Raw genomic sequence first — 14,261 nt, forward strand, 5'->3', positions numbered from 1 at the left:
TTGGCTCGATATTACAGAATGTGTAATACTTTCTTTGCAAAGATTTATTTGAACTGCGTTTTATATTTATCATCTGCTAGTTACATGCAACAGTGGCAGCTAGTATACTGTTCTATTTCCTAGACTCGGCCTGTTGTTTTTCAGTCTTATTCTGTGTTCCCTGGATCGTGAGGGAGGAGACCACTGGGGCCTGATGCTACTAGTGGCTCTTGTAAGGGTTTAACCGCTTGGATTTCAATCCACTATTCTCATCCTTGGTAAGTTCTTTCAGATGTAGAAAGTAGAAGCAGAGTTCTTACCTTCAAGGTTATGTGAGTGTGGAGTTTATTTGTGCCTCTAGGGAAAGAAAAGACAGTCCTGTCATTCCTGTGGGGGTCACTCTTTTCCTTGTAGTCACTTATGGAAGAGTACCCCAAATCACGAGCACACAGCTGGTAATACGTTTTGCTCTATGAGCTTTTCTGTCTCAATGGTTGGCAGTATTGGTGGGAAAGAAAGTTATGTCAAAAAGATGCAACATTTTTAGTAGATTTTTTAGGGGTTTTTTGTTGTTTTGTTTTGTTTCTACCAGCTGAGTAAATATTAGTGCAAAAGTAAGCCGCCTCCGATCCGTTAGATTCTGAACTTGAGTTAGGGTTTGGGACAATTTGTAGGACTTCTTTAGGCACAGGCCTAGAGGATTAATCCCAGATTCTCTAGCCCCACAGTGTTTGCTGGAGTTTCTTTCTGAGTCACCTGGAAACACTGACTGTGGAGTGTCCGCAGCCTACAGTGGCTGTCGGCCACCACACTGGCTGGTTGGAAGCAGATCTACCTCCCTGCCGGATTGTAATCAAAGGGACTCCTTTCTGGAAGTAGGCATGAAACATAAATGAGCAAGTAACAAGAATTAGAATGAATCCTCTTGAAATGAGAACTTTATTTGGAGCTAGTCGATCACAGAATGGATACTATTTTATACATCAGTGCAGAGTAGATGAGCGCACCCATTAGCAGCAGCGGTGCATTGGGGTTATTCTTGTTACATCATCTTTGTCCAGATTAAGCAGATGGAACAAGATGGAGAAAAGAGAGTGAAACAGAAAACTTGATTAATGTTCTCTTCAGCTCTTCTCAGCATAAAAGAAAACTTTGTCTCCTTAGAGAATAAGCATTTAATAGGATGGTTCATGATAGCTTACACCATAACACAATTCTATTAAAAGAAACAAAGTTATGCGTATTTCTTATATCAAAATATGTTTCAAAAAGTCTGTTTATTTCTGAGTTCATTTTTTCATTTGTTATCTCAAATTATTTTAAGCATATTTTTTCTTCGCTCATGCCCCTCTGCCCTCCAGCTCAGCAGAGTAATATTCTTTCCTAACCCTTAGGCAGAAGCATGCTTCCTGAGGGCAGGAACTCAGTCCCCATTGGTTGTCATACTCCAGAAACATGTTTGGAGACCCTGACATGTTGAAGTGAAAAGGACCATGTCCAGAGGCTGTGTGGAGCGCAGTGGACGAGTGCAGGGCTGTGGGCTGGACTCTTGGGTCTACTGGGAGCTCTACCCACTAACCAACCATGGACAGTCGCTTCAATCTCTGAGCCACAGTTTCTTTGCCTGTAAAATGGGGAGAACGTTGCTCTGTATCTCCTAAGGTTGTATTGAAAATTAAGCAAAGTAAGGCATATAAAACCCTGGGCACACACTGCTGGACTTATAAGACCCTTTGTATATACCAGGCATTATGCAAAACACTTCGCCAATGTTGCCTCATTTAATGCTCACAGCCCTATGCGGTGTATACTCATGCTTGAATATCACTGCCGTGAATACGTTTTCGCGTTCATCTTGTCCCACGTGACTGTTCCTCACGTGGGTGGTATTGCAGGAGTTACACTGGCGTGTGTCACAAACATAAGACTAGACAGTGGCCCCTGCTTTCCTTCCCCCTGCGATTTAATGTCCCCACGTTGTTGGCAGCAGGGCCCGTCGTGTCGTTGTAATCACCGTTTCTCCTTCAGGCTGGTTGGAAGCAGATCTACCTCCCTGCCGGATTGTAATCAAAGGGACTCCTTTCTGGAAGTAGGCATGAAACATAAATGAGCAAGTAACAAGAATTAGAATGAATCCTCTTGAAATGAGAACTTTATTTGGAGCTAGTCGATCACAGAATGGATACTATTTTATACATCAGTGCAGAGTAGATGAGCGCACCTCACAGGCAGTGTTTTCAAACCACCTTCTCTCTTCCCTGGTCACAGAAACAACTAATTCTACATCAAGTAGTATTCTTCCTCACGGAGGTGTGCATCTCTTTATCACCCGTTCTGTCCTCCCTTCCCATTTCCAACATTAGCGCAGTTATTTAAAGAAACCTCTCCTCTGTCTCAGCCCACTTCTTTCTGTTTGTGAGTGCCTTACCCCCCAACCCCTGAAAGAAAGACCTTTGTAATGTCTGTCCTATATAGAAATATTTCTAGTGCCTTATCTAAAATAAGGAATAGGAAAGCCAAAAGTTTTGATGAAATAGGAAACAAAAAAAGAAGTTGGGAAACGCATTCTTTAAACCACCAAAAGTCCCCTTTCGAATCTCTGTGAAGCTGACCATCTTCACTGCATATTTTATAAGGATCAGTGTAGGTCATTTCCTGTGGTTCTCCCATCCTCTCCTCTTATCAGATACATTTTTCTTGAGTGTTAACTTTCAAGATCAAGAACAGATTATTTCTTACTTCGTGACCTTTGGTTTAATTTTATGGAAGTAGTATTTTCTGTTTTTACTGCACATATATGATGATACATGACGAGGTTAAACAGGCTTTTAGCAGGTTCATCTTGTAATCGAATACAACTTGTAATGTTTTGTTTAGAGAAATATTTTCTAAGTTCTCAGTGAAGTAATTTTGAGGTCTAATTGCCCTGTTTCAACAAAAATTCATTGAGCGCCTACCCTGTGACAGGCTGAAGGTATTTAAAGATGAAAAGACCAGTGAATAATTCATAGGTTAGTCGAAGGGGCTGGGGGGAGGAAATGTGCATAAAGATTGCAGTGCAGGGCTTCCCTGGTGGCGCAGTGGTTGGGAGTCCGCCTGCCGATGCAGGGGACGCCGGTTCGTGCCCCAGTCTGGGAAGATCCCACATGCTGCGGAGCGGCTGGGCCCGCGAGCCGTGGGCACTGAGCCTGCGCGTCCGGAGCCTGTGCTCCACGACGGGAGAGGCCACAACAGTGAGAGACCCGTGTACCGCAAAAAAAAAAAAAAAAAAAAGAATTGCAGTGCAGAGAGATCACTGCTCGAATGGGGGTCCGCAGGCTGGCTGTGCGGGCACCACTCCCGGGAGCTGGGAATGGGGGCGGGGCAGCTCATCTGTCTGACACGATGCCGCGCCCTGAAGATCTCCTGTTGGTCACCTTGTGACCCCACAAGCCTTCCCAAGTGGTAGTTCGTCAGGTTCTGCAAGAAAGGTTTTTGCTCAACTGGATATAGTTATCAAACAACTTTAAAAACTTTGGGCATAAAACAGAAGTGTATGAAGACAACTCTTAAGAGTTCATAATGCAAAATGAACTACTCCCTCCTATCGATAGATTAAAAATGAACAATCCTGAAAACATGGCAAAAATGATAAAGATGATTCAAAACACAAACATAATACTGAATATGGCAACAGCTATAATATATTGAAGAGTTTGAAAAAAGGATAACCCCACCAAGGTCTGGAACTGTTGTATTAATTTCTGACAACTCAGGGTAAACAGGCAGATGCTCACATGTTGGGTTTCACTTTCTCCTCCCCCAGGCTCCTCAGTGGTTAGAAAGTGATTCTTGTCAGAAATGTGAGCAGCCCTTTTTCTGGAATATAAAGCAGATGTGGGACACGAAGACACTGGGGTTGAGACAGGTGAGTAGCCAACATCGAGTCATCACTGGGTTAATTCTGTGTTTTGTTATTTATATGATTAATCTGTCATTTTGTTTGGAATCGCACTTTTCCCTCTAAATGCTGTTGATTCCTACCCTTGTGGTGTCACCATCATTGTGTGACTGACCATGAGCAGGGCCCTTCCCGGGTAATAGTGAGACTGTTAGCAGACTATGCCACTGCTTGTCCTGCACTGGAAAAGCCGGGACGCACAGAAAACGCTGGGAGCCCATTCGTCAACAGATGAAAGAGTTTTGAGTTTAGGACTATTACTTGTTAAAGTCAGTGTTTGTACTAGCCCAGCACAAAATCAGAATGAACTAGGGCGTCTAAGCCTAATGCTTGCACAAACAGACAACAAGTAACAGATTAGCCCCCACTGGAATACTCTGACACCAGGAATTTTAGATTATTCATAAATTGTTCCACGTAAGTGTACCTGGAGCATTTCTGTTAAGCATGTTTCAAGTACGTACTGTTTTTTATCTTTTTTAATTTGTCGATACATGCCCCAAATAGCCTACAGATTTCAAGGAAGCGCTTGCCACTGGGTAGTCACGTAACACTAAAGTTCTACAAAAAACATAGTTCTACAGTAGCCTTGAAGGTAGCCGCTCATTCAGATTGAATATGAATTTGTGCAGGTGAAGTAAAAAAGAATGCCAATTTTATTCCTTTTATTACTGGTCGCACCTCTCTAAGGGACTGACGGAAAGTTTGTGTGTGTTAATAAACTTTCTTTGACTTTGCTTATGAAGCTACTCTACAGCAATGTCAGGTATGAGACTGGCAGGCAGTGCAGGAATTGTTTCAGCATTCGTAACGTTCTAATGCTCGGAAGTAGCACCCACATTGCAGCCTTGGCCTAGTTTTCGCGACGCATGTCTGGTGGTAACTGATGTGTGAAGTAGTCTCTACTTCAAAGGAAACATGAAGAATTAATTTTAATCTTATGAGTTAACAACTAGTGGTAGAGAGAGGAAAGGTGTGGCTCGCAAGGCTTTTAGTGGTTTAAAAAAATATGTATGTTAAAGTTAGTAATAATAACTGGGCTATTTTGGAATGTTCTTGGTGCTTATTTCCAGAATCACAATTTGAAAGATTAAAAGAAATAGTACAACATGATTATGGTTATCTGTTTCTTAATGAGGGCAAATTACATGTAAAATGTTATATCAAAACTTTTCTCTGTAATAGGAATACATTTTTCCCTCCTGAAGTCTCTAGCCATTTGGGTTCCTGAATGAGCTTGAACTTGGTCTTGGCAGTGTTGTTTATGGTCGCCTAGGCAGATAATATGAATGAATAAAAACTAGTATTTAACCAATAACAAAGCAAAGATATTTGGAAATCCTCAACGGCTGTTGATATTGTCTGCCTCTGGTGTGTTTATTGATACACTAAATTGGGGGTGATTATAATTCGAGGCACATTGTCCCAATCCCATTTCCCCTACTCTGAAGTGAGGCCACGGGCATTAAAGCAAAAGATAAACTCCTCCTTTTCCTCCTCCTGGTCCCCGAAGCATCACTGCAGGAAGTGTGGGCAGGCTGTCTGTGGGAAGTGCAGCACCAAGCGCTCCAGCTACCCTGTCATGGGCTTTGAGTTCCAGGTCCGCGTCTGCGATTCCTGCTATGACTCCATCAAGGACGAGGAGTGAGTGTTCGCTTATCTTTATCTTTTTGTGTGTCCATCTGCAGTGGGAGAGCCCGAGAAATGATACAGATACATGGTTGACCCTTGAACAACGCGAGGGTCAGAGGTGCAGCCCTCCGTGTAGTGGGTAACTTGGGTGTAAAAAGAGTTGGCCCTTCCTATCCACGGTTCTGCGGATCACGTCGTGCTGTGGTATTTACCGTTGAAAAAACTCTGGGTATAAGCGGACCCACGCCGTTGAAAGCGTGTTGTTCAGGATCACCTGTATTCCTGCCCACTCGTTTATCCCTTTCATAAACAGTTTCTAAAGAGAGGATTCTGCCCTAGCTTTATGACTTAAGACAAGTTTCTCCCAAACACTGTGAGAAATGATGCTGCTAAGACCAGTCTGGCCGGGAGCCCCCGCACCACTCGCGATGCTGTGAGGGTCAAGGCCGTGTGCACACTGATGGGTGGCTGAACTGGCACCCTACAGAAGCACCCTGGCTTCCACCTGTGCGCACACACGCATGGAAATTTTATTTGTGGGAAAACTCCGGAGACCCCTGTTCTCTCTTCCACAACAATCTGACCTAGCAATCTGTTCTTAAATAACTAATTGTGTGTAAGACATATCTGTCTGTCCTCCATTCTCTCCTGACTCAGGCAGATCCATTTGGACAGAACCAGCATTTTATTTTGCTCCTTTCTTTTATTTTTATTTATTTTTGGCCGCATTGGGTCTTCGTTGCTGCGCGCGGGCTTTTGCTAGTTGCGGCTAGCGGGGGCTACTGTTTGTTGCGGTGGGCAGGCTTCTCATTGCGGTGGCTTCTCTTGTTGCGGAGCACGGGCTCTAGGTGTGCGGGCTTCAGTAGTTGCAGCACGCAGCTCAGTAGTTGTGATGCACGGGCTTAGTTGCTCCGTGGCATGTGGGATCTTCCCAGACCAGGGCTCAAACCCGTGTCCCCTGCATCGGCAGGCGGATTCTTAACCACTGTGCCACCGGGGAATCCGGTGAATCATCTTTGAAAGTAGCAGACGGACACACCTTGGGGGAAGCCCAAGTAGGAAAGCTAGTGCGGCACCACTGGTGTCGGTCAGGGAGCTGGAGGTGGGGCCTGGGCTGCTGCGGGCTTTGGAGCAGAGTGAGGGCCAGCGTGCACAGGAGCGCTGCTTCTCACACCAGGGTTCCGGGGGAGCCTGCAGCCTGGGATCTCATGCAGTGTAGTCTTGTCCTTATGTCTAGGAAGGTACCAGCCTCTCCGCAAAAAAAAAAAAAGGAAGAAAAAAAAATTTAGTTATTTTGGGAGTTTTAGAAAATCTTTTATAGAACAGTCTTGCAACTTATCATGCTTTCCATCATCCTTTAATTATAGTTTTCAAAACTGCAGCCACATTTTTAGGAGCGAATTTTGACGCTGTTATCGTATTTCCTCTCTGTTGCTAAGAAAATTCATCCCTTGGCTCTAGAAACAGTGGGGTGAGTTTAAATGGTCTCTTTTCTCTCTGTTAGTCGGACTTCTCTAGCAACCTTTCACGAAGGAAAACATAACATCTCCCACATGTCCATGGATGTTGCTAGGGGCCTGATGGTGACCTGTGGGACCGATCGCGTGGTGAAGGTAACCTGCCAATTAGCACCTCAGTGTAGATTGCTCCACCGTCATGCTATGAATGTGCATAAGGCACTTCTGATTGGCAAGCTCACCTTGCCTTTTGATGAACAACCTATAGCCACGTGGAAACCTGGAAACGAACTGCATGTTTGTGAGTTTCCACGCCCTTGGTGGTGTGTCCCTCGGCCACGTCGGTCTCTCCAGGTGAGCCAGTGAGGGCCTGGCACACCTCTGTCACTGTCTGCACTGAGCCAGCCCCAGGGTCCTCCCTCCCACTGCCTGGCCTTAGCTGACCCCTTTCTCTGATCACTCCTTCCCTGGCTGTTGATCCCTTCATCCTGGGCAGAAGGCTTCCCACGTATAAGAAATAACCACACGCTTTTTTTATTAAATTCCTGGGTGGCTAACGCAGAAACTGAAAGTAAGTGTTTTATCCTTAGTACCACTCTTGAGTTGTAAAACTATGACATAGTTTATTTCATAATTTAAAAAAAAAGGGCTTTTCCCCAGTGGGCTTTTTATTAAAAATAAAAGTAAATTTATAGTAAAACATCATTATGATGTAATTTGCAGGTGTCGAGAGAGATACTGCTTATAAGCTTTTTTCACATTTTAGCTGACCACGTTGTTTCGTCGCTGTGTAAATCTCGAGAAGGTTTTGTAGGGAAAGAAGAGCATGAGTTATGTTGGCCCCTTTGAGAGTGTAACCGCTGTCTGTTCTCAGCGCCAACAGCGCCTCCTGGGGGGCCACGTGACCGGTGCCGCGTCTCCAGGCCTCCCCCTTCTCTTGCAGATTTGGGACATGACGCCCGTGGTGGGCTGCAGCCTGGCGACTGGGTTTTCTCCACATTGATCCAGGAGCCGGGCGGGGTCTGCACCTTCCCAGCAGCAGCCTTCACCAAACAGGATGCTTCCCTGTAGCTCCACAGTCACTGTCACGTGGATGGACAGCAGCCACTAAAAACCAAATCAACGTTTTTAAAAAGAAAAAAAAAATGTAAAGGTGTGTTTTGGGGCCTTTGTGGAACTACCCGTGGGATGTAGCGGGTCCCCAAGGAATGGAGTTACTCCAGCGAGACGTCCTCGGGCGTGGTGAGCTGACGTGTGCTGAGGCAGTAATTTAGCACGCGAGAGTTTCGGAGGAAAAATACTGAATGGAAGAGTTAAAGCCTAGAACTTTCTTCAGGCAGTTCCAACTACAAACACACTTCCCCCCAGACCTGCTGGGCCCGCAGGGGCTCCCATGCTTCTCTGCAGGCAGAGCAGGGGTCAGGGGAGGAGGGCTTGTTCTCTCCCTTGGGGGCTGCAGTGGGACTTAGGAGCCCAGAGATTCTCCTCATCTGCTGGCAGTCTGTGAATATTCTCTACGCCTCGTCACTGAGAAACCTCTTAACAATATCTGTCCTCTCCAGGTAGTGCCATGTCTGCTCTTAGTGTGTGGCCCACTTCAGTTGTTTCTCGTCCCAGCCAGCATGCCGTGGGCGAACTCTCAGATTGTCACTAAGTTAGCTGTACAGTTTCTATACTAACCAAGGCAGTCCGCACTCTTCCCTTTCCCCCAAATGTGCTCTGAGGACGAGACGTTTCTATGGTGCTGTTAACACGGGACTCACACAAGCCGCCTGACTTTTTCTGATTGCAGTCAGTGATGACTAATGGAAAACCCAGCTACCAGCATGACTGTGATGGGATGTGATCAGCCCATTCCATGGAACAGCCCAGTCCTCCTAAAAGACACAATCTATTTGCAGTTCCAAGATGAGCCCCTGTGATACTGTGGCAATTTAACAGACACCTCAGAAAAGGACTCCAAAGCTTTTTAAACTAGGTTGACTTTTAGTTATAACTTATTTCATAGAAGGAAATCGGTAATCCAGAGCAGTAACTGTTAACCAGGTCCTGCACAGTAATCCCTAACTTGTAAATTACTTTCATAACAATTAGCAAAATCTGTTGTATCAAACGGCATTTTAAAAGTTTTTGGCGACTTAGTACCAGGATGGGGCAGAGGTAGGGAATGGGGAGCCTGTCTCTTAATATTCAAATATCTATTTGTTTTTAACAGCAAAACATGTATCTGTTACTTTAGGGCTATGGAAGTGAGTGGAGAGAAGTCAACTTTTTTTAAGGACAGATTTTAAAATAGATAGCAAAAGTATTTTTGTTAGTCTTACTAATGGATATTGAAAAAAACTACTGCATCGCTTTTGGGGGATCATATCAAGACAACATCGTTGTGTATGATATAACTAAGGGACTAAATATTTTAAAATAACAGCTGTTAATTAAAATGGTTTTTCTAACATCTTTATTGGAGTATAATTGCTTTACAATGGTGTGTTAGTTTCTGCTGTATAATAAAGTGAATCAGCTGTACATATACATGTGTCCCCTCCCTCTTGAGCCTCCCTCCCACCCTCCTTATCCCACCCCTCTAGGTGGTCACAAAGCACCGAGCTGATCTCCCTGTGCTATGAGGCTGCTTCCCACTAGCTATCTGTTTTACATTTGATAGTGTATATATGTCAGTGCGACTCTTTCACTTTGTCCCAGCTTACCCTTCCCCCTCCCCGTGTCCTCAAGTCCATTCTCTACGTCTGCGTCTTTATTCCTGTCCTGCCCCTAGGTTCATCAGAACCTTTTTTTTTTTTTTTTAGATTCCTCCATATATATGTGTTAGCATACGGTATTTGTGTTTCTCTTTCTGACTTACTTCACTCTGTATGAGTTTTTTTTAATAATAGTTTAAGACAGGGAGTTAAACTAAGATGTCTTAATGGTCAAGTGGCACAAATAAGGAGAGGGGGTCAGGCACATCATGTTCTAGAATGATCTGCAGTAGCAGTCGACTTTGTTGCTCCTTGTAAGCTTTGTGTTATATCACCTGAAAAAGATGTTTTCTTTAAAACTTTTTACTAGGCCCTTTGCCTAATGTCTGTTACTAACATAATCCAGAAGAAAGTTTGAGTGATGGTAACTTGAATGGCAGTGTTGAATGTTAGCTTGGTTTAGTCAATGGTTCAGCTCATTCAAAGGTGCCATCCTGGGGATTTTCTGAAGTCCTGCAAGGAAAATAGAATATGATCGATCCCTTGCCATGTTGACGGGTGCCGAACTGCGGTTTTGCTTTCCTTTAACCTCTGTAAAATGTGATTTTATGATGCCTGTGGTAGACTGAGCAGAGTTTCGCAGCTGCTGAGAATATGCCTTAGCTTTGAGACTTCTTTTATTTTAAAAAATCCTTAATGAAAAACTCAGTGTTTCATAGAGAATATAAGGCTGATACAGCGCTTCCTAAGGGGTTAACCTAAGTCAAGGAGGAAAGGTCTGTGTGAGGAAGAATTGGAGCAGGGTATCCAGAAAGGGAAAGGAGAATGTTTCAATGTATTTTTTCTCCACCAGAGCTTATTACCAGTTTCTTTTTTTTTTTTTTGAAACGCACGTGGCAGGCTTGCCTTGTCTCTATCACACACTAGGTAGCAAATGGGGTAATATTTTTTATAAAGGTGGGTGACAATTATTTTCACAATTTTAGCGACTGGGCACATAGAGTACAGCTAGACTTCTAGTTATTGCCTTATTTTGACTGCGTTACTCTTTAAACGGGTCACTTAACATAGTTCTTTGAGTAAGGGTTTACCGGCTTTTCCATTCCTGAACGCTCACGCTGAGTTGCAATTAGGGATCACAAAGTACAGAACGTTAGAGAATATCCTTCTGTTTAGATCTAGTATGTTTGTGATCAGGACTTGCCAATTCTTCATTCTAAACATGTTCTAAAATTGCTCTTTATTAGGGCAGGTGATAGGAATATGCCCTTATAGCATGAGATGGAAACAGATTATTCATTACATTGTAAATCTCTGTTTACTATGCCCTAGTTCTATCCTGCTGCCTAGAGGATATAAACAAAACATATTGCTCTAGAAGATGGTGTCACTTTGTTCTCCCCCTGAAGCATTCAGTTTGTTAATACCTACATTTTTAAACTGTTGAAACAGGCCTAAGTATGGAATAAATACCATAGTGGCTCAGACCCAAGGAGATATTTTCTAAAATCAGTTTTCTTTTTTTTTTTTTTTGCGGTACGCGGGCCTCGCACTGTGTGGCCTCTCCCGTTGCGGAGCACAGGCTCCGGACACGCAGGCTCAGCGGCCATGGCTCACGGGCCTAGCCGCTCCGCGGCATGTGGGATCTTCCCGGACCGGGGCATGAACCCGTGTCCCCTGCATCGGCAGGCGGACTCTCAACCACTGCGCCACCAGGGAAGCCCTAAAATCAGTTTTCATTACATTGCGTCCTACTTCCGTTACTGGACCTGGTATCTCCTTAAATGTAAGAAACCCGTTACTATTAATGATAAACCATCTCCTCATTATAAATGTGACATTTAACAAGTAATACATGCTATATTTATTCAAGTGTCTATTGCTTAATTGTTAATTGTGAGCAGATTATTGAATGCCTACTCTATTTTCTGCTATTTACTATACAGTGACTCTTTGAGTAAGCTGAAGTTTAATTGTGCAACAAATTTATATTAGAATACAATTTAAAGTGTTTTTCTCTAGAGGCTTTTTTGACTGGGGAAGCAAAGGGCAATGTTGATTAGTACATTTTGTCTTGTACTAGCTATGTTTCTATAAGATAGGGTGCCCTGCGTGTCCCAGACAGCTAGAAAACTTTGTTCTTTGCTTCTATTTGCGGGTTCTGTTTTTGTGGTTTTTTTGAGAATGTGCGTACAATAAAGTGTTCCTTGCTTGTTACTCTGTTGCTTAATTTGGCTTTTGTTATGTTTGATCTGGACGTAGGGCAGCAGTAGTAGCTACCGTGGTTTAGCACTGTCTGTGTGCTGGGTGCTCTGCGGACTTTGCATTATTCAGTCCCGGCAACACTTCTGCAAGGCATTGTTTTCCCCGTCTTACAAATGAGAAAACCAAGGAGATACTGTCTGTCTGAATTGAAAGCACGTGCCTTCTTCATACCGCCTGCCTTAATGTGCTAGCGTGTAATGAGAGTTTTATATAAAGGAGGTAGGTATGATCTGTTTTGAAGTTTGTGAAGCCCTGGAGTCGGATCACTCAGGATATACAGGCCCCCTGAGTGCCCTGAGCCACGTGGAAACACCATGATCCCTGCGCTAGGTCCCCTTGCCAACAGCTCAGTCTTATGAAGAAACACAGGGTGGTTCAGACCCAGGACAACTGAGTCCTCAGCTTAACTGATAAGGGGTTGGTTTATAGATCAGAATGGCAGTTTATTTATTTTTTTTTTAAGCACTAAAGCTTTATTTTCTCGCATCATCAAGATAATATGTTTATTGGGAATTCCCTAGCGGTCCAGTGGTTAAGACTCGGTGCTGTCACTGCCAGGGGCCCAGGTCCGATTCCTAGTTGGGGAACTAAGATCCCAAAAGGTGCGTAGCATGGCCAAAGAAAAAATAATAATAATAATATGTTTATTATAATAAAAAGAAAAGGGAAATAAAAAGATAATACCAAAAAATATTTAAAAGATTTTTTAAAAACCCCTTAGTCCAACCACCCAGAGAAACCACTGTTAAACTTATGCTGTGTATCTTTCCAGGGTTTTTTTTTAAATGCACATGTACATATAGAACACACACTTATAGTGTTAATGGATGACTACCTTTTTTCCCCACCTGACGTAGTACGGATAGTTAGCCCATGTCAAAAAATTGTGCACGCTGTTAGCATCATTAGTTGCTGCAAAGTTGCAGTGGACACTAGCTCTGTGCTGTCTGAACGTGTACTGGGACTGCCAGTTTCCAACTCTGTGAGGTTACGTAAGTCCACGTGACTTACTTCAACACTTGAATTTGTTCCTTTGAATAGGCAATAAACAGGCGTAGCTTAGTGTCTTAATCTATGGAATTCCAGCTTGTTGACTTACGGGTTTCTGTAAGACAGTCTAGATAGAACCCAGGTCACCTCTGGCAGACTGTGCAGTGGACAAGGATGCGGGGGATAAAAGGTTGGCTGGATGACCTCAGTGCTGTTACGACAGCCTGATGTGCTTGTTGCCGAGGGTGCTGGAGAGTCAGCTGGTCGCTTTTCACTCGGAAAGTGGAAACAGACCAGCAAGTTGTTTCCTGCCTTCCCTTTTTAGGTTTCACCTGCCTCACTTATAAAAACATTCTCGGGAGGCTAATGCTGGTACTTGAGTTATAGCTTCCTTTCCCATCCATCACTCTTTAGTCCCTAAGTTTCCTTGACTATAGTTAGATCTCTTTCTAAATCTTTTCACTGCACACACAAACCATCCCTTAGGGAGTTTATTACATATTGATACATATAGTTTCCCACAAAAGTTGAGTAACACACTATGAGACCACCTTCTTGACTTTAGTCTTGTCATCTGTGGTACAGAAATGGAGTCTGTGAGATAGCTTCCCAGGTCAAACCCACGTGGAAAACTGAAGATTCAAGCTCTGGTCCGTCTGACCTCAAAACTCATGCTTCTTTTTCTAGTACCCCATCTGGGTCTTTCATATTTGAAGAAATTTTAGATCCTGGAGAAAGATAAAATAATAGAAATTTCGTTACACCATTAGCAAGGGATGTGTGGTATGTTTTCCCACACCCTAGAGTTTAAGGTCAAGGGGGCATTAGAATTCTATTTGTCACACCCTCACCTTCACCCTGGACTCATGAATCAGTGGTGTCACTGATAGGTGGCTTCTGTGGTGACATTTATAACACCAAGTGTCTTACAAACCAATCATTTCCCGTGTATTCCAAAGAGCAGTGATTCTTAATCCGTGTTTTATGATATTTATGATCCTCTACTATTTATACATCATTTTGAAACTGTTAAAAAAAATTCCTTCCAGAAAGTAAATTGTATTTTTATCTGAAACAGATTAACATTAATGCACAGCAAAGAATGTAGCAGTGTCCCCAGATCAAGCTAATAAATTTGAAAGAACTTGGGAATCACTCTTCTAAAGTATGGCTGTTAAGCCTGGGACACTGGTAAGGGACTTTTATTTAAACCTGCTCTCGTAACGGGGATTTTCATCTATTCCCGCAACATTTAAGAATAGCCAATAGCCCGTAGACTCCACCAAAATCAAACCCAAC

The 14,261-nt window shown here is 43.5% G+C and overlaps 1 protein-coding gene across 2 annotated transcripts in view; it reads left to right on the forward strand.

Annotated features, from left to right (window-relative positions):
- The window catches only part of WDFY1 (WD repeat and FYVE domain containing 1), a 47,263-nt gene extending 37,798 nt beyond the window's left edge, over positions 1 to 9,465 (forward strand). The window contains exons 9-13 of one of the 2 annotated variants that reach the window (XR_014296994.1): positions 3,785 to 3,886; positions 5,433 to 5,563; positions 7,056 to 7,164; positions 7,952 to 8,161; positions 8,801 to 9,465. Coding sequence is in view for 1 of the 2 variants with exons in the window: in XM_082658446.1 (XP_082514572.1) it covers positions 3,785 to 3,886; positions 5,433 to 5,563; positions 7,056 to 7,164; positions 7,952 to 8,011 (402 nt within the window). In the remaining variant the exon portion in view is untranslated. Of the gene's footprint in view, positions 1 to 3,784; positions 3,887 to 5,432; positions 5,564 to 7,055; positions 7,165 to 7,951 lie in introns of both variants that reach the window. The other variant, XM_082658446.1, reaches the window with a different exon arrangement.
- Positions 9,466 to 14,261: the final 4,796 nt, after the last annotated feature.

Source organism: Grampus griseus (genome assembly GCF_964374135.1).
Source record: "Grampus griseus genome assembly, chromosome: 7".
NCBI lineage: Eukaryota > Metazoa > Chordata > Mammalia > Artiodactyla > Delphinidae > Grampus > Grampus griseus.